This window comes from Manis pentadactyla, chromosome 1 (genome assembly GCF_030020395.1).
Source record: "Manis pentadactyla isolate mManPen7 chromosome 1, mManPen7.hap1, whole genome shotgun sequence".
NCBI classification, from domain to species: domain Eukaryota; kingdom Metazoa; phylum Chordata; class Mammalia; order Pholidota; family Manidae; genus Manis; species Manis pentadactyla.
The window spans coordinates 154523103-154542879 of NC_080019.1; the positions used below are offsets into that span (position 1 = coordinate 154523103).

The 19777-nt window shown below is 32.7% G+C and overlaps 1 protein-coding gene across 6 annotated transcripts in view; it reads left to right on the plus strand.

The window, feature by feature from the left end:
• Window positions 1–19777, plus strand: part of EPHA6 (EPH receptor A6) — a 932734-nt gene that overhangs the window by 75528 nt on the left and 837429 nt on the right. For all 6 annotated transcript variants that reach the window (XR_008997600.1, XM_036916570.2, XM_036916571.2 and 3 more), the window contains exon 2: window positions 11275–11339. Coding sequence is in view for 3 of the 6 variants with exons in the window: in XM_036916570.2 (XP_036772465.1) it covers window positions 11275–11339 (65 nt within the window). In the remaining 3 variants the exon portion in view is untranslated. The remainder of the gene's footprint in view (window positions 1–11274; window positions 11340–19777) is intronic.

Consider the following 19777-nt stretch of genomic DNA (forward strand, 5'->3'; position numbering starts at 1 on the left):
GAACTGTCTGTTCAGTTCCTCTGCCCATTTTTTAATTGGATTATTTGTTTTTTGTTTGCTGAGGTGGGTGAGCTCTATATATTTTGGATGTCAAGCCTTTATCGGATGTGTCATTTACAAATATATTCTCCCATACTGTAGGGTACCTTTTTTTTCTATTGATGGTGTCTTTTGCTGTACAGAAGCTTTTCAGCTTAATATAGTCCCACTTGTTCATTTTTGCTTTTGTTGTCCTTGCCCGGGGAGATATGTTCAAGAAGAGGTCACTCATGTTTATGTCTAAGAGATTTTTGCCTATGTTGTTTTCAAAGAGTTTTATGGTTTCATGACTTACATTCAGGTCTTTGATACATTTCGAATTTACTTTTGTGTATGGGGTTAGACAATGGTCCAGTTTCACTCTCTTACATGTAGTTGTCCAGTTTTGCCAGCACAATCTGTTGAAGAGACTGTCATTTCGCCATTATATGTCCATCGCTCCCTAATCAAATATTAATTGACCTTATATGTTTGGGTTAATGTCTGGAGTCTCTAATCTGTTCCACTGGTCAGTGGCTCTGTTCTTGTGCCAATACCAAATTGTCTTGATTGGTATGGCTTTGTAGTAGAGCTTGAAGTTGGGGAGTGAGATTCCCCCCTACTTTATTCTTCTTTCTCAGGATTGCTTTGCCTATTCAGGGTCTTTGGTGTTTCATATTAATTTTTGAATTATTTTTCCCAGTTCGTTGAAGAAAGTTACTGGTAATTTGATAGGGATTGCATCAAATCTGTATATTGATTTGGGCAGGATGGCCATTTTGATGATATTAATTCTTCCTAGCCAAGAGTATGGGATGAGTTTCCATTTGTTAGTGTCCCCTTTAATTTCTCTTAAGAGTGTCTTGTAGTTTTCTGGGTATACATCTTTCACTTATTTGGTTAGGTTTATTCCTAGGTATTTTATTCTTTTTGATGCAATTGTGAATGGAGTTGTTTTCCTGATTTCTCTTTCTATTGGTTCATTGTTAGTGTATAGGAAAGCCACAGATTTCTGTGTGTTAATTTTGTATCCTGCAACTTTTCTGTATTCCGATATCAGTTCTAGTAGTTTTTGAATGGAGTCTTTAGGGTTTTTTATGTACAATATATGTCATCTGCAAATAGTGACAGTTTAACTTCTTTACCAATCTGGATTCCTTGTATGTTTTTGTTTTGTCTAATTGCCGTGGCTAGGACCTCCAGTACTATGTTAAATAACAGTGGGGAGAGTGGGCATCCCTGCCTTGTTCCCAATCTCAGAGGAAAAGCTTTCAGCTTCTCGCTGTTCAGTATGATGTTGGCTGTGGGTTTATCATATATGGCCTTTATTATGTTGAGGTACTTGCTCTCTATACCCATTTTGCTGATATTTTTAATCATGAATGGATGTTGAATTTTGTCAAATGCTATTTCAACATCTATGGAGATGATCATGTGGTTTTTGTCCTTCTTTTTGTTGATGTGGTGGATCATGTTGATGGATTTTCGAATGTTGTACCATCCTTGCATCCGTGGGATGAATCCCACTTGGTCGTATTGTATGATCCTTTTGATATATTTTTGAATTCGGTTTGCTAATATTTTATTGAGTATTTTTGCATCTACGTTCATCAGGTATATTGGTGGGGTCTTTGCCTGGTTTTGGTGTTAGGGTTATGTTCGCTTCATAGAATGAGTTTGGGAGTATTCCCGCCTCTTCTATTTTTTTGGAAAACTTTAAGGAGAATAGGTATTATGTCTTCTCTGTATGTCTGATAAAATTTCGAGGAAATCCGTCTGGCCCGGGGGTTTTGTTCTTGGGTAGTTTTTGATTACCATTTCAATTTCTTAGTTCGTAACTGGTTTGTTTAACTTTTGTGTTTCTTCCTTGGTCAGTCTTGGAAGGTTGTATTTTTCTAGAAAGTTGTCCATTTCTTCTAGGTTTTCCAGCTTGTTAGCATATAGGTTTTCATATTAGTCTTTAATAATTCTTTGTATTTCTGTGGAGTCTGTCATGATTTTTCCATTCCCATTACTGATTCTGTTGATGTGTGTTGATTCTCTATTTCTCTTAATATGTTTGGCTAGGAGCTTATCTATTTTGTTTATTTTCTCAAAGAACCATCTCTTGGTTTCATTGATTTTTTCTGTTGTTTTATTCATCTCAATTTTGTTTATTTCTTCTGTGATCTTTATTATTTCCCTCTTTCTGCTGACTTTAGGCCTCATTTGTTCTTCTTTTTCCAGTTTCGATAATTGTGATGTTAGACTATTCATTTGGGATTGTTCTTCCTTCTTTAAGTGTGCCTGGATCGCTGTATTCTTTCCTCTTAAGACTGCTCTTGCTGTGTCCCACAGAAGGTGGGGCTTTGTGTTGTTGTTGTCATTTGTTTCCATATATTCTTTGATCTCTATTTTAATTTGTTCGTTGATCCATTGATTATTTAGGAGCATGTTGTTAAACCTCCATGTGTTTGTGAGCCATTTTGTTTTCTTTGTAGAATTTATTTCTAGTTTTATACCTTTGTGGTCTCAAAAGTTGTTTGGTAGAATTTCAATATTTTGGAATTTACTGAGGCTCTTTTTGTGAGCTAGTATGTGGTCTGTTCTGGCAAATGTTCCATGTGCACTTGAGAAGAATCCTGTTGCTTTTGGGTGTAGAGTTCTGTAGATGTGTATTAGGTCCATCTGTTCTAGTGTGTTGTTCAGTGCCTCTGTGTCCTTACTTATTTTCTGTCTGGTGGATCTGTCCTTTGGAGTGAATGGCGTGTTGAAGTCTCCTAAAATGAATGCATTGCATTCTATTTCCCCCTTTAGTTCTGTTAGTATTTGTTTCAAATATGGTGGTGCTCCTGTGTTGAGTGCATATATATTTAGAATGGTTATATCCTCTTGTTGGACTGAGCCCTTTATCATTTTGTAGTGTCCTTCTTTATCTCTTGTTACTTTCTTTGTTTTGAAGTCTATTTTGTCTGTTATTAGTACTGCAATCCTTGCTTTCTTCTCTGTGTTATTTGCCTGAAATATGTTTTTCCATCCCTTGAGTTTTAGTCTGTGCATGTCTTTGGGTTTGAGGTGAGTTTCTTGTAAGCAGTGTATAGATGGGTCTTGCTTTTTTATCCATTCTATTACTCTGTGTCTTTTGATTGGTGCATTCAGTCCATTTATATTTAGGGTGACTATTGAAAGATATGTACTTATTGCCATTGCAGGCTTTAGATTTTTGGTTACCAAAGGTTCAAGGTTAGCATGTTTAGGATCTTACTGCCTGACTTAGCTCACTTTTTTAGCTGTTATATACAGTGTCTGGAGATTCTTTTCTTCTCTCCCTTCTTATTCTTCCTCCTCCATTCTTTACATGTTGGTTATTTTATTCTGTGCTCTTTCGTGTTTCCTTTAACTGCTTTTAGTGGCTAGTTGATTTTATTTTTTGCCTTTAGTTAGTATTTGGTTGGTCTACTTTCTTTGCTGTGATTTTATTTTCTCTGGTGACATCTTTTTAGTCTTTGGAAGGCTCCCATCTAGAACAGTCCCTCTAAAATACCCTGTAGAGGTGGTTTGTGGGAAGCAAATTCCCTCAACTTTTGCTTGTCTGGGAGTTGTTGAATCCCTCCTTCATATTTAAATGATAATCGTGCTGGATGCAGTATCCTTGGTTCAAGGCCCTTCTCTTTCATTGCATTAAATATATCATGCCATTCTCTTCTGTCCTGTTAGGTTTCTGTTGAGAAGTCTGATGATAACCTGATGGGTTTTCCTTTATAGGTGACCTTTTTCTCTCTAGCTGCCTTTAAAACTATTTTCTTGTCCTTGATCTTTGCTATTTTAATTATTATGCATCTTGGTGTTGTCCTCCTTGGGTCCTTTCTTTTGGGAGTTCTTTGTATTTCTGTGGTCTGTTCGATTATTTCCTCCCTTATTTTGGGGAAGTTTTCAGCAATTATTTCTTCAAAGACACTTTCTATCCCTTTTTCTCTGTCTTCTTCTTCTGGTACCCCTAAAATATGGATATTGTTCCTTTTGGATTGGTCACACAATTCTCTTAATATTATTTCATTCCTGGACATCCTTTTATCTCTCTCTGTGTCAGCTTCTATGCGTTCCTGTTCTCTGGTTTCTATTCCATTAATGGCCTCTTGCATCTTATCCATTCTGCTTATTAATCCTTCCAGAGTTTGTTGCACTTCTGTAATCTCCTTCTGGATGTCTGTAATCTCCCTCTGGACATCTGTAATCTCCCTCCAGACTTTATCCCTTAGCTGTTGTTTATTTCTCTGCATCTCCGTCAGCATGTTTATGATTTTTATTTTGAATTATTTTTCAGGAAGACTGGTTAGGCCTGTCTCCTTCTCAGGTGTTGTCTCTGTTATCTTTGTCTACCTGAAATTTTTCCTTTTAATGGTGATAAAGATAGTTTGCTGAGCTGGCACGAGTGACGGATGAAAGAACTTCCCTTCTTTTTGGTTTGTGGCCCTCCTCTCCTGTGAGAACAGCGACCTCTAGTGTCTTGTGCTGGGCAGTTGCATGCAGATGTAGCTTCTGATTCTTGCCCGGCCACTATGGAGTTGTTATCTGCTGTTGCTATTGGCGTGGCCTGCCTCGGGCTGCTGCTCCGATCGGTGGAGCCGCGTTTTAGGGGAAACGGCAGGAAGGCTATTTATCTCCATGAGGGTCCTCCGTGCTTCCTGCTGCCCAGGGGGTATGAGTGCCCAGAGTTCCCCAGATTCCCTGCTTCCGTTCAGCTGTGGGGTCCCTGTCCCTTTAAGAATTCCTAAAAGCCCTTGCTTTTCTTTGTCCCCAGGGCGCCGGCTGCAGGGTCCCGCTCACAGGTCTTACTGTCCTGTTTCCCTAGTATCCAGGACCCCACACATGCACTGTGTGTGCGCCCTGGTGCGGATGGCTAGGGCTGGCTATTTAGCAGTCCTGGGTTCCCTCTCCCTCCCCACTCCAACTCCTCTCTTCCCACCCGGAGCTGGGGTGTGGGGTGCTCAGTTCCCGCCGGACTGGGGCTTGTATCTTACCCCCTTCATGAGGCACTGAGTTCTCTCAGGTGTGGATGTGGTCTGTATGTTGTCCTGTGTCTTCTGGTCTCTCTTTTAGGAAGAGTTGTCTTTGTTGTACTTTCAAAAATATATGTGATCTTGGGAGGAGATTTCCGCTGCTCTACTCATGCCACCATCTTGGCTCCCCCTGAGGATGTTTTTTTAAGGTATCATTTATATATACTCTTATGAAGGTTTCACAGGCAAAACAATGTGGTTATTACATTCACCCTTATTATCAAGCCCCCCCATACCTCATTGCAGTCACTGTCCATCAGTGTAGTAAGATGCTACAGAGTCCCTATTTGTCTTCTCTGAGCTACACTGTCTTCCCCTTGACCCCACACACACCATATGCACTAATCATGATACCACATAATCCCTTTCTCCCTCCCTTGATGTCCACTAGTACCTTCTTGGAGTCTGTGAGTCTGCTGCTGTTTTGTTACTGGAAGTATACCTAATAAACAAATATTTATCTGTTTGTAGATAAAAGTAGTTTGTTTTTTAATAAGAAGTGATACTCTGAAAAATGTCTTGAAATAATATCAGTGTACAGAGGCACATATCAGGGGTAAACATAATAATCCCATGTTTATTTAAAGCAATCTCTGTTTTATTTTTGAGGAATTACATACTGATTCTGACTCTATCTGAGGGAAGATACCCACAGTATATAAATCTGGAATTTAAAGCTGTGATTTTCATCATTCAAGAATATAAAATTATGTAAAAATCAGATTAGTTAATGTCATCACCTCAGTGTCAGTTTAAAGCAGAAACTAAACAAGATGACTTTCAGTAGACTACGGCTTTTACATATATTTAATATATTTTATGGGTGTGTGTGCTAATATATATATGTGCATTTTTATTTATATATCTATTATTTGGTGTATTCTGTAATTATATCTCATTGTTTCGTCAGAGGTATTCCCTTTGTTTCAAGCTATGGGAGTTTGTAGGGTAGGATATGTTACAGTCAGTGGAACATGGAACTATCAAGCATTTCCACTACTGTGTTGTTACTAAGTAACTTAGTAGCTTACTTTACCTTTTCCTGCCCTATTTGTAAAATAAAGGCTCCAAATTCAATGATTCTAAGAAGAAATGCCTTGTCCTTTTTTGCATGAAATCTATTGGAGAAAATCCCAGATCTGTATTTACTGCCTGTATGAACCTTAAAAAATATTGGTAAATCTTTTAACTCATTCACGTGCCATTAACTTGCATTTTTACAACATAACTCTCCTGAAAGAATAGGTACTTTCTTAGTGGGTTGATTGATCTCTTCCTTGTTTAATTTTTCAAAATGATGTATATGTAAAATCTCATCCTTTTTTTATTGTGGAGTTGAAATATAGATGATCTTCAATTTTTTATACTATAAATCTACATGTTAATTGTTTTAAAGCTAATATCTCTTAAATTTACTAAAAAGGATGTGAATTAAGACTTGATAAATTAGACAAAAAATTAACATTGAGTTTTTTATTCTTAAGGTACTCATTACTCTCATATTTAATCCAAAAATATCAACCATGTCTTTATTATTTGATGTCTTCTTTTAGAACACAGGGAAATGTTCTTAGTTTCCAAAAGAATGATTAAAAGGAGTAATAATGAGATATTTTCAGAGAGAAATATAATATGTGGTAAATTTATTTCTGAAAGTTAAGAGAAGATTGTATGTAATTCAACAAACATATTCTATGCATTATTTTGCTTAGTAAACAAAACAGATATTTTCAAAACTTTGTTACCATCAACCTACTACTTCTGTTATTTTTTGGTGTATTCAATTTCTCATTTATTATAATATGAATAATTATATTTTCACGTGGACTCCATAAATAAATTATAGGTATTAATCTTGCTATACATAAAACCTTGTCACTAAATTAAAAGTAAAAAGGTATTGACATTTCACTGATGTTGACATTGACATAATGTTTTTTCCCTCTAAGTTTCCAATATTTTTGCACTTTGGTAAAGGCTAGATAACTTTTTTTTAAAGCCAGCAGGAGGAGCTCTCACATTGCTGGGTTCAATGCAATTAGTGTGCCTGAAAAACCTGAATTTGTGGGGGTTTTACATATGAAACAAATGATTATATATAAATACTTAAAACATAATGGCATTAGAAAAACCTCAAAAAGTCTGTTTTATTTTAAGATCAGCATATCATTCACTTGTCAGAAATACAAATTTGAAATTTTGCTGTACTTACGTATTTTAAAAGGTATCATTGCAGTTTAATGAGGAAAATAAAATAATTACGCAAATCTTGCTTTTTGAAGCTACAGAGAAAAAAATAATTCTTCATAAGGATATATGCTATTGTAGGTATATACATATCTTCTTTTTGTGTTTGTTTTGACATAAATATACTTCACAGTTTACAAGTTATAAGTATAAGAACCAAGCAACCTAAATATGTTTCAGAAAAAATAATCTTGTTGACTAATTAATTAATTTCCAAATCTGTAAAGAAGAAATCTCTGTTGATAGACTTCAGTATGAGGTAATTTTTGTTATTCTGAATGAACCCAAATACTATCAAATATCATTTTGTGTATTTGTATGTGTGTGTTTGATATATATATATATATATATATATATCACACACACACACACACACACACACACACACACACACTATCTTTATTGTGCTTTCTTTTTCTTCCAGGCTTGCTGAATAGTATGTTAATATGAGGTAAATGATACTATAAAGAAAGCCTTTTAAAAAGTTCTAGCCCTTAATGTATCCTTTTATCTCTTTATGTGATGTTAGCAGCCACTGGAAACCATTAGCTAAATATATTAATTCATTAAGAGTAGAAAATGGTGTAGCCTGATTTGGTCATTACTTATTCATTTATGAACTGAAATATTTCAATAAGAGAAATGGTCCTTCATTATTTCTTTATTCTTAAGTAGTTCATATAGAAAAAAGCTTTAAAATGTATGTCTTATTTTCAGATTATTTACCATTTTTAAAAATAATGATTTCCTAATATTCTGAAAAAGTTATCAGTAGGTATATTTATCATTATGAATACATAAATTAAACATACTTGAAGTGTTTCAGTTCCTTACAGTCATTAACCTTCTGTGTGATCAAATTAGCCATTTTTGGCCAGTAGAAGTCTATGCAAGTTTTTTCCCGAATCCTTTTGACATGACCCCAATAGACATTGATATCTCCCCTGAACTGGTACACACCACCAATGAAATAATCTTACAAAAAATAAAACCTGAATCTGATCAAGCCACTAAATATATCTACCAATTTAAAGAAAATACAGGGAATGGGGGAAATGTTTAGTGATACGTCACAATCAGAAGAATCTAGAACGTTTTTTTTTTTCAGTAAATTTGATTTCAAATAGTGAAAAAGATAACTGGCTTGACATTAGGGAAATATATATTTAAACAATTGTGATACACTATTATAATGTCTTAAAAGAAACTTGAAAATACTGATTCCTGGTGAGCATGTGGAGTGATTGGAAAACCATACATTCTGTTAATGGGAATATAAAATTTCATAGCCATTTTGAAATACAGTTTAATAGTTTCTTTAAAAATAAGCATTCTCCATATAACCCAGTAACCCCTATTTACCATGGATAAGTGAAAGGATGGACTCATATAAAAATCTGTACTTGAGCATTTATAGTGGTTTTATTTATAATGTCTCCAACTAGAAATAGCCCACATTTCCATCAACTAGAGAATTCCATGCAATAGAATGCTTTTCAGCAAAAAGAAACTCGATACATACAACAACATAGATGGATATTAAGTGCATTATGCTTTGTGACAGGAACCAGACTCAAAAGGCTTCATGCTATATGATTACGTTCATCTGACATTTTGGAAAAGGCAAAGCCATAGGGACAGATATTAGATTAGTAGCTGCCAGGGACTGGGATGTGGAAGGAATTCACCATATGAATCATAAGGGAAATTTTGTGGGAGATGGAAATACTCTATGGCTTGATAGTGACAGTGGTTACATTGATGCAGGGAGTTGTCACAATTGATGGAAATGTACATTTAAAATTTTTGTGTGAATTTTGCTGTAAATAAGTCATACTTCAATACATCTAAGAAAAAGAATGGGGGAAGCTATAGATTTAAAAAAAACTTGAAGAGGACTGTCAATTCACTGTAATGTATAGCACTTAGTTGGATCTTAATTTTTTTGTTAAAAGAAATTGAGACAATAGAAATATTAAACACTGGATGTATATTTGATGACATTAAAGAATTACCTCTTATAGTAATGCATAAAGATATTCTGGCTATATTAAAAGGAGCCTTTATCTTAGAAATATGTACTGAAATTTTTATAGATTAAATGATATGATCACTGGAATTTACCTCAAAGAAATCTTGCAGTGGGGAGAATAGGTAAAAATGTTAGATGGAATGAGATGGGCTGTAATTTGGTACTTATTGAAGCTGGGTGATGAGTACATGAAGGTTTATTTTACTGTTTTCTCTACATTTTAAAATGTGTTTTAGAATTTTCCACAATATGAATTGAAGAATTATAGCTCAGTTTTACAGATGTTTGTTTAGTGAATAGATTTTTAACATTATTGAAAGAATATTCTGCAGTGACTAAGTAAAATTTATCCCAGAAATTTAAGCATGGTTTGATACTTAAAAATCAATAAAATGTACCAGTGATTCATATAAGAAAAAAACATTGAATCTTTAGGCAAACACTATATAGCAGGTGTCCAATAACATACTCCTAATGGTATTTTTAAAAATTACAAATAAAAAACTCACTTTCTTAAGTAAATGGAGAACTAAAACTCATGATACAAAGGATTGTTTTTCAGTGTGTGGTCCATGGCCTACTGCTATCTGGGGAACTTGTGGGTAGTAATTAATAATAAAGTTCTGTTGAATCATGGACTCTAACCATTTACCTGCTGAGAACACTACAAAAATCATCCGTGTATCTCCATATCTTTCCATCTCATTTCTAATCTCCTAGTTCACTCAAATAATTCCCACTCCTAGTCCTGACTCCAGCAATTAAGAACGGGTTCAGTTACTTTATAAAAGATACTATAAAATAAAATGTTTCTCATCACATCTGATTCAAGACACCGTCTTCAGCTTGCATCTCCTTTCTGAAATCCTCTCAGATTTACCCTCTGAAGCCATAGCCTAACTTAATTGCTAGGAGATTATATAATCTTCTAGTTTACAATTTAAGAGACTCTGTTCTAATTATTTGTTTATATGTCTGCCTTTTTGTCCAGATTATGAGATGCTTTTGTTCAGGGAAAATATACTAGCATATATAATAATAATGTAATCTTTGCTTCAAATATAGTAAGTTTATTCAGAATAAGTTGTTTTCATACTTTGTAAATCTTAGGACATTTAATAACACAGAAAGAAAACACAGAAGCCTGCATTAATACAGGTTTTCTTACTTTAATGCATGTAAAAAGACTGCATATATGGAAGTAGGGAGAAAAGCAAGGTGTTTATTATATTACTGATTTGCAAACTAGCTCCTGTACTCATGCAAGGCAGAAAAAGACTGAAGAAAGGGGCAGACCACTCTATATTGGCAGGTGGCAGGTTTACTAAGCAAGGGAACTTACAAGGCTTGTCTTGTATGGCTGTAAGATATGTAGATCTCCACACTGGACCGACAGAATCTTAAAGTTCATATAGATGCCTTAACTGGGTTCAGTCATGAATACCTTCCGCTGTTCTCAACACCACCTTACTCTCTCAAGGCTATGTTCTTGTAACATCTCCCACTGTGGGAAAGGTAGGCAGACTGTACATTGCAAGGACAGGAGAGAGAGTCAAGCAGCTTCCAGTTGCCCATGTTCAGCTCAAGTGTCAACCAGTGGTTGATTCCTCTTGATTACCTCCTCCAACATTTGTTAATTTTAAAAGGCAGTTATTAGAAACTGACTTAGGTAATTCTGTCATTCAGTTATGCATTTTATTTAGCAATGTTAAATGCAAATTGCATGTTTTAAAACTATAACCACCTTATATGTGTTATCACTTAATATTAAGTATGATACATTTCTTAGTATATACAAATAATTTAAAGTAAATGATGTAACTTATTAAAGCTAAAGCAATGAATAATAGTAAAGCTAGTTGACATAGTGATCTTAAGTAACATATATTTCTGCATCAATTGAGAAATTCATTCATTTTCTTATTTATTTAATTTCAGTTGTTTTGCTTGATACAACAACTGTGCTGGGAGAGCTAGGATGGAAAACATATCCATTAAATGGGGTAAGTTTAAATATCTTTTTAAATTGTTATCCTCGCTAGGTTTTAGGGTCTGTTTTAATTAAAGGAACAATTTTGTTAGATGAATTTTAACATATAATTTAAATCCCATAGAAAAGATCAAAATATATCTAGAACTGGTAATCAATAGGAATTACATGTAAAACATCCTTGCTTCTAAATTAGTAGGTGTTCTTTAATATGATGTTTAAACATAGTAATATTAGAATATCTCCCATATGAGTATTTTCTTTAGAAATAAATGTCCATGGGTAAGTTCAAGACACTTTTTTCTCTATATATATTTTTATTAAATTTGATAACCTCAAAAAGTTTTTGTGCATAAACAAACTTAAGATTATCTTAACATAAATGGATTTTACAGATCCTAACAATTTGTGTTTTATTAGAAAAATATGAGTCTGCTAAAGCAGTATGTGCTTTTTGAACTTCGCAGAAAGATATATTATGACTATGCTTTGTTAACTGAGAATAGTTGCTTTTGAAGGGCGTACAAAGATGTATAATTTACAAAGTAGTTTTTCAGGTACTGACATCAGTTGGCTATGGTTATACTTGGCTTTTTATATATTTTGAAATGTTTTGCATCATTTTCATATTGCAATTTTTCGTTCTCTTTTCATTTTAACTAAAAGGATGGTTTGTGAAGCTGTTTTTTCATTTTATCTAGTTAAATAAAATTTTCAATAATGGAGATAGTCAACTGTTTTCAGATATACTTGAGTTGGCTTTTCTTCCTTTTCTTAGAAGTTGTGTTATTCTCATTCAGCACATTCTTAGTTGACATTTTTTCATTGCTTTTTCTATTACATTAATAAATTCAAATCTGAAAGAAGTTGATCCAAAAATGTTTTATTTTTTAGATCATTCAAATACTGCCGTATAAAATTGACCTTGTATATCAAGTTATTCATTAAATGTGTGTTTTCAACTAAAAATTCCCGTGAAGAGTTAAATCTTCCTATCTTTGTTTAACAGGCTGTTTCTTAAGATTTGTTTGTCTTATAGACAGCGGTTTTGTTTCTTCTGAAATTTTCATTATATTCTTAGACTCGTATCCAGCCATTTCTCAGAATAAGTCTTTTAAACTGAGATTATACTTTACTGTCATTATCTTATTTCTAGTGAAATGAATAAATATCAATTTGTTGAATGTATTATGTCACATTTATCAGTTAATTTCAAGAAGCAAATGAACCTTTTTTTCTTGAATACCCTTCCAAGAAATAGATATTTCCTTTCTCAGTATTAAAAGTGGCTTATAAGAACTTACAAATAATTAGTTTATAAGCTCTACTTCTTCCATTTTCTGGAAAAAAAAAACCCCAAAATATCAGCAGTTATTTTACCACTGACTTCATGTAGTCATTGTCAAAGAACCAGGCGAGAAATAGAAGGAGTTATGCCTCTGCCCCAGAGATTGTGTTTGTCTTTATCAGGCTGCATTTCAAAGCAAACTGTTAACCAGGAGACACTGGGACTTGGAGTGTTACAAATAAACTTACTGCTATCATTTTTGCGATGATTTTGTCATGGTTGTTTTAAAAGGGGGATTTTTTCTACCACTTCTGGTTTGTTAGTTACAGAATGAGAAGGCAGAATTGTCTGAAAAGTGGTGCATACCTCAAGTTTTCCATTTGTCAGACATTGCACTAAAATATTTTACACCTTATTTTCACAATGACCCAAGGAGGTATGTCTTAGTTCTTTTGAGAAACCCAGTCTTTAAGAGAGTAAGGAACCAAAAAATATCAACTAATTATAAGCCAAATAGTGAGTGATGGGCATTAAAAACTAAGTTGTTTCTGACTCTAAAGCCTGTATCCTTATCATGTTACTGCTAAAGAGAGAAGCATTGGAAAGTTCAGTTGGAAATTACTTATGTGTGATATTTGCATAATTGATTCAGATTTCTTTTCTTCCTTAATAAATATACTGGTAAACTTGAGATGTACTTTTTAGACACCAGCCAAAAATTAGCAAGAGGAAAGAGAGAAAGAGGGAAAGGAGAATAAGTAGAAAAGAAATATGATATAATAAGGTGGGTCAGGAAAAGATGGTTAAAATTTATTGAGGATTTACCATATGCTAGGTTTTGTTCAAAGCATTTTCTCACATGAGTCCTAGAAATAAAGTATAATTTTACCCTAGTGAAAGGTGTAAAAATTGAAGTTCAGGTACATTAAGTAACTTCTACAAGGTCACAAAGCTAGGAAGTAGTACAGCAAAAATTCTAAACTAAATAAATTCTAATCATAACACATGTGAGTGGTCATTTCACAGCTAGATGATTTTTATTTTTTTTAAGATTCTACCATGTAAAGGCTAACGAACAATATGGATAGACTACAGAGAGAAAAAAAAGTAACAAATAGATTCAGATATTAAAAAGTAAATTGAATACTCATTACCTTAAAATATCACTGGTGGAATAGGCTGTTTAACTTTAAGATTACCCTCGAGTAATAATGTGTATATGGCAAGTGTCACCAGTAGGAATACTTGAAAACTGGAGTATATGGACATATTTTATAAAAGATAAGGATAAAGCTACATGAATTAGATAAAACAAAGGTGAATCAAAGGAAACAATGGATAGATGACATAGTTTTAAAGAAAACATACAACTTAATTTCTCTTTTAATGGAGAAGATAATTACTAACAAGAATTAAGCTTTATTTATGCTATTTTATAGGTTAAAACAAGTAAGAAATAATCAGTAAGGATGAAAAACCTTGAAATAAAGGCTGCTAAAAATGGCAGTGAAAATCATCTAGACATCAATATTGATTAAATAATTTTAAGTCTATAGAAATTGTTAGTTTATAATTTTTAAACCACCATTTATATTTGAATATTAAAATTGTAATTATATCTATTTGAAATTTTATATATATTTTCAGGTTCCTAGGTTTATAGAGCCTTGCTAATTGAATGGCCATTTGACTGAAGTTGCCTTTTTCCAGTGACACTAATTCAGTTGGTTTTACAAATATTTCATGGATGGAAAGTAAAACTGAATGATACATTTGGCAATTTTCTAGTGTAAAGTATATTTGGTATTTCTCTGAATAGATTACTTTCTGGAATAACTTTGATATAGTTCTCTTTCTATAAGGCATTGAACTAAGACATCTTTGAAATCATAATGCACTATGTAAAATATAAGTGATTTAATAAATTTATAGATTTTTAAAACTTAAAATAGTCATTTCACCAGGAGTTTGCTGGTTAGTTATAGGAACAGACATTCATGATGTTCCTATGAACAAAACAATTACTAATTATTTGAGTAGGGGGAGAAAGCACCTCTGAATAACAAATATAGAAAATAGGCTCGAAAAATGAAAAGAAAAAATATGTATTTTTGAAGTGTTTTTAGGCTCGAAAAATGAAAAGAAAAAATATGTATTTTTGAAGTGTTTTCTTGTCAGCTCATTTGTGTGAACACCTAAAATATACTTTCTTTTAAGTGATGCCCAGAATTCTATACTTTTGGTGCCAAGTACCCTGTTCAAGTACTTACAAGAGTGTATTTCTACTCTCAAGGAGCCTTGCCATTTGAGATACAATCATAAGGCCAAAGAGATTGTCTTCACGTAGCTTTGAGTAATGTCTTATGACAGAAAAAAATCAAGGGAGGGATTAATTCTGGCTAGGGAAATTGTAGTAACATGTAACATATCAGCTCACCCTTATAAATTATGAAGGAAACATACGAACTAGTAGAGAGGTTACAAAGTAACTTGCAGGCAGAGAATGGCTTGAGGAAAGACAGAATTCTTCATTTGTGCATTAAGTTTTAGGAATGTTGAGAAAAATTTGTGTGGCTAGAGTGAAAGGATATGGTGGGAAATAAGACTGTGATCATAGGCCATATTGTGGAACATACAGAATTTCAGTGTCTTAGTTGATTTAGATGGTATATATCTAAGCCCTTTACTTCTACTTATTAAAGTAAAGGTAAAAACTTTCTGGACTCACTTAAACAAGCAAACAAAAGTTATTGAAACTTACTTTTGTTTGAACAATAATATAGACCCTTGGAAATGAAAGATACCTTGGAAAATTGCTAGGAAGGGTCTTCAAAATATAGGTGATATGATATACTGAGAATGGAGTGAAATTGAATAATTATATTTGTATAGCGGTTGAAGCTTTGTTTAGAAAAGAATGAATACATCAAGAATTTTGGAGCCAGTGGTTCTAATTCTTAACACTTTGATGTCACTGTCTGATGTCCAGAATTTGATGACTACATAATTTAAAACTCTTAAGAACTTTATCCTAAAAGTGTCCCCTCTCCCCTTTATCTATCAACATACTACATTAAGGTAATAAAATTATGATGATCTAGCAGAGTAGATAACAGTGACATAATAATCAGTGAAAGAATGCTACATGAATAAAATGTTTTGCATAATGCTGTAGAAGTTATAAATGAATACTGAAGAAGTGTTCACAAACATAAGTATAGGCATATGCCCTGTATTTTCTATTTGCTATGAATAACTGGTTAATACTAAATTTTACTTTGCAAAACTGGAGAACCTATTTTAATATTGAAAATTTCCTGGGAAGGAGATAGCTAGTTTTTAAGAAGTCATGCTGTTAAGTGCTAATGAGAAAAAAAGAAACAGTAGACACTGCAATAACTGTACAAAACAATAAAAAAAAGGTCCTGAATTTATTCTCATGATATGAAATTGTGTGAAAAAACTATATAAATTTTTTGAAACCTAACTCATATTTACTCCTTTCCTTTGATATTTTTATTTATTTAGTTTATTTTTAGCCTATATATAACATTGGAGATGAAAGAGAAAAATACAGTAAAAAGGACTGTAGTTAAATGTGACATTCAAAATCCTTAATATAAATTGGGCCTGATTCAATGCTACAGAGCAGTGGGAATATGTCATATTGGGGCATTGTGGTTCATATTAATTCTGATTGAGCTACTAACCAGAAAAAATAAAAGATTTCAGTTACTAAGTAACTGCTACTAATCAGAAAAAATAAAAGACTTTCATAATACAAAAAAGGGATTTCATGATTACAAACATAGTGTTTCCTTTAAGCTTTAATAATTATATTTGAGATTTCTTAAAATTTAATATCCATGTCACTTTTTTCTTTCAATACTGTAATTTTGAAAAAGATAAGTGATTTGTTTGGGTAGTCACATATTTGTTTTCAAAGGTACTTACAGATGAATAAAACCTGATAGTTAAAACATAACATTTTATAATAATAGTAATTCCATAAGATATTATTTGATTTATGCCTACAATTATACCTATCTAACAGGATGGAAAGGAATTGATTTTTAAGCACTCGCATTAAGTCACCTGAGAGATTTTCACAACTTATTTTTATTCATAATTGTATTTTTAGCAAGAAAGTGTAAGATTTGCTTGTTCCACATATTTTTTTCCCCCACTCTTTTCTTTTGGCTGCTAATGTATAATAGTAGGTCAGAGCTTTGTTACAAAGCTGTGGTTGGACATAGATTTAGGGACTCCAATATTCAAAATTAAACTTTTCTTTTAAAGTGAAATACACCTTAACAAAAATATGAAGAAAAAACTGAAAGTTAGTAGCAAAAAAAGTGTGATTGGATATTAAGTTTTATTTTATATTAATTGCAATTAGAGATTACAAAACTTTGTGTTTCTCAGATACCAGATATTGGTTTCAAATATCACGTATGAATGTTTTGTATGTTGTGACTTTAGATTATCATTAGGGTTTGTTTGGCTGCTAATGTATAATAGTAGGTCAGAGCTTTGTTACAAAGCTGTGGTTGGACATAGATTTAGGGACTCCAATATTCAAAATTAAACTTTTCTTTTAAAGTGAAATACACCTTAACAAAAATATGAAGAAAAAACTGAAAGTTAGTAGCAAAAAAAGTCTGATTGGATATTAAGTTTTATTTTATATTAATTGCAATTAGAGATTACAAAACTTTGTGTTTCTCAGATGCCAGATATTGGTTTCAAATATCACGTATGAATGTTTTGTATGTTGTGACTTTAGATTATCATTAGGGTTTGAATAATGCAAGATCATACAAGATAATGTGATTTTATCTGTTAGATATAGTGAATTGGTATTAGGAAATTTACCCTGAGATAATTAGGAAACTAGGAATATAAGTAATTCCAGTCTAAATAAAAGCTATAAGTAAACCTAGTAATTCAGTTACTAATGATTTTTATAATAAAACATTGATTTTTCGAATAAAAGGGACTTCTATTACAATTAAACTGTATAGAAAGATATTTTATTCCATTGATCAGAGCCTATCATTTCCCAATATTGTTGCAAAGTTGAAGAATCAAAGATGGAATATATTTATAATGGAAAATAGAATACCTAGTAATAATTTCTGTTTTTGCATTGCAATTTCTATATTTCATATAGAAAGAGCCAATTTATTATAGTAGCAGACTAGTGCTGCATTTTGATTCATTTATAATACATCAAAATTATCCAAAACTATAAATAAATATGTTTGAATTACAAAAGTATAAACTTTAGTGATAATTTCTGTTAAAAATGGATTGTTTTAGTTAAATTGTTTCCAAAATTAATATCTAAATAGTTTTTCTTTTAAGAAACCTCACAACACATGTGGTCATTTTCTAAATATCCATTATATTAATTTCAGTCATACTGTTTTACATTTGAGAGACATTACTTTCAGTTTTGGAATTTTCTAATTGTTACCTCCTCAAACTCAGATTCTCTCCTCAGTTATGTAATCTACTAATGAGCCCATCAGAGACATTGTTCTTTTCTGTTACCTTCTTCTTAAACTCTAGCATTTCTTTTTGATTTATTCTTAGGATTTCCATCTCTGCACTTACAGTATCCATTAGTTCTTACATGTTGTCTACTTTATCAATTAAAGCCCTTAGCTTATTAGTCATGGTTTTTTAAAATTCCTGGTCTCATACCTCCATTATTCCTGCAATACCTGACTCTGGTTCTGATGATGCTTTCATCTCTTCAAACAGTTTTTCTTTCTTTTTTTTTTGCCTTCTAGTACATCTTGTAATTTTTTATTGAAAGATGGACTTAAGGTCTGGGTAAAAGGAACTGAGGTATTAGGCCTTTAGACTAACATAATGTAGAGTGAGTGGTAAGGTGGGGTGGGAGGGAAATCCTTCTACAGTCTTGTAATTAAGACTCAGTCTTTTGGTAAGTCTATGGCCCTGGACTGTGAACTTCACCAATACTTCTGTTTTCTTTTCCCACATTAGGTGGGGCAGGATGGCTAGAGAACTGAAACGGGATTTTCCTTCCCTTACCTGGAAGGCTAGAGCAGCCTGGAGCTGTTCCTTCCCTCAAATAGGTTAAACTTCAATAAAAACTCAGCAGGCTAGACTCTGGTAAAATAGTTTCTCCGAGAGTAGGCCTTGTTAAGAAAACCTGAAAGCTCTGACATATTTCAGAGTGGTTTCTTTACATTTTCAACTATCAGAGACATTACATAACTGGCTGGAACTTTTTCTTAAACAGTTTCACAAATTATGACTTACTTAGCTATCCCTACCTTCTGTTTTTATACAATAAACTGTTCTCTTTCATTTTCTTACTTTCTTTTCACTTCAGTCATATTAATAGCAACTTACTTTATTTTCAAGCCCATTTAATAAAAAAATAATCGAACTTGTATGCTTTTATTTACATGGCATCATTGTTGTTCTTTATAAATTAATAAAGGAAGATTCAGAGCTTTCCTGTGATGTGCAGGTTGAGTAGTAGATCATGGCACTCCCAGGAACTCTTAGAAATTTAGTTTCACATGTCTTGGCTTTGCAGAACACCCAATGTAAATTTCTGCCTCAGGATATTCAAATTATTAATGTTATGGGTCTGGCAATAAGAACTCTGCTTAAGCATTTTATATAGTTTTTTCCATTTAATCTTAAAATACTATTTATAGGAAGTAAATACTATGAGCACCATTCTATAGATGAAAAAACTGAACCTGAGAAAAGTTACATAATCTGTTAGTGGTGATGTAATTAAGGGAGCTGGTATAAAATCATGGTCATCTCCATCATAAAGCCAGGATTGGCAGCTATTCTGTGTTCCTGTAACCATGGATTGATTTTCAACATTGTGATTTATTCTGTGGAGGATTCAGTAAAACCTAAAAGGGTGCTCAAGTTCAGTCTTAACCTAGTTAAAGTGTTGTTAGTATGACACAGATTTTGTATAAAAAGATTGCCTAGTTATTAACTAAACAACTGTATTTAATAATTAACCATCCCTAATGATGGTTAATTATTAAATACAGTTGTTTAGTTAATGCCATAAGAATAAATATTATGCATGTTTGGATTGTTTTGATGTTTTTTTCTTTTAGAAAAGAACTAAAATAAATTCCTTTAGTGTATTTCCT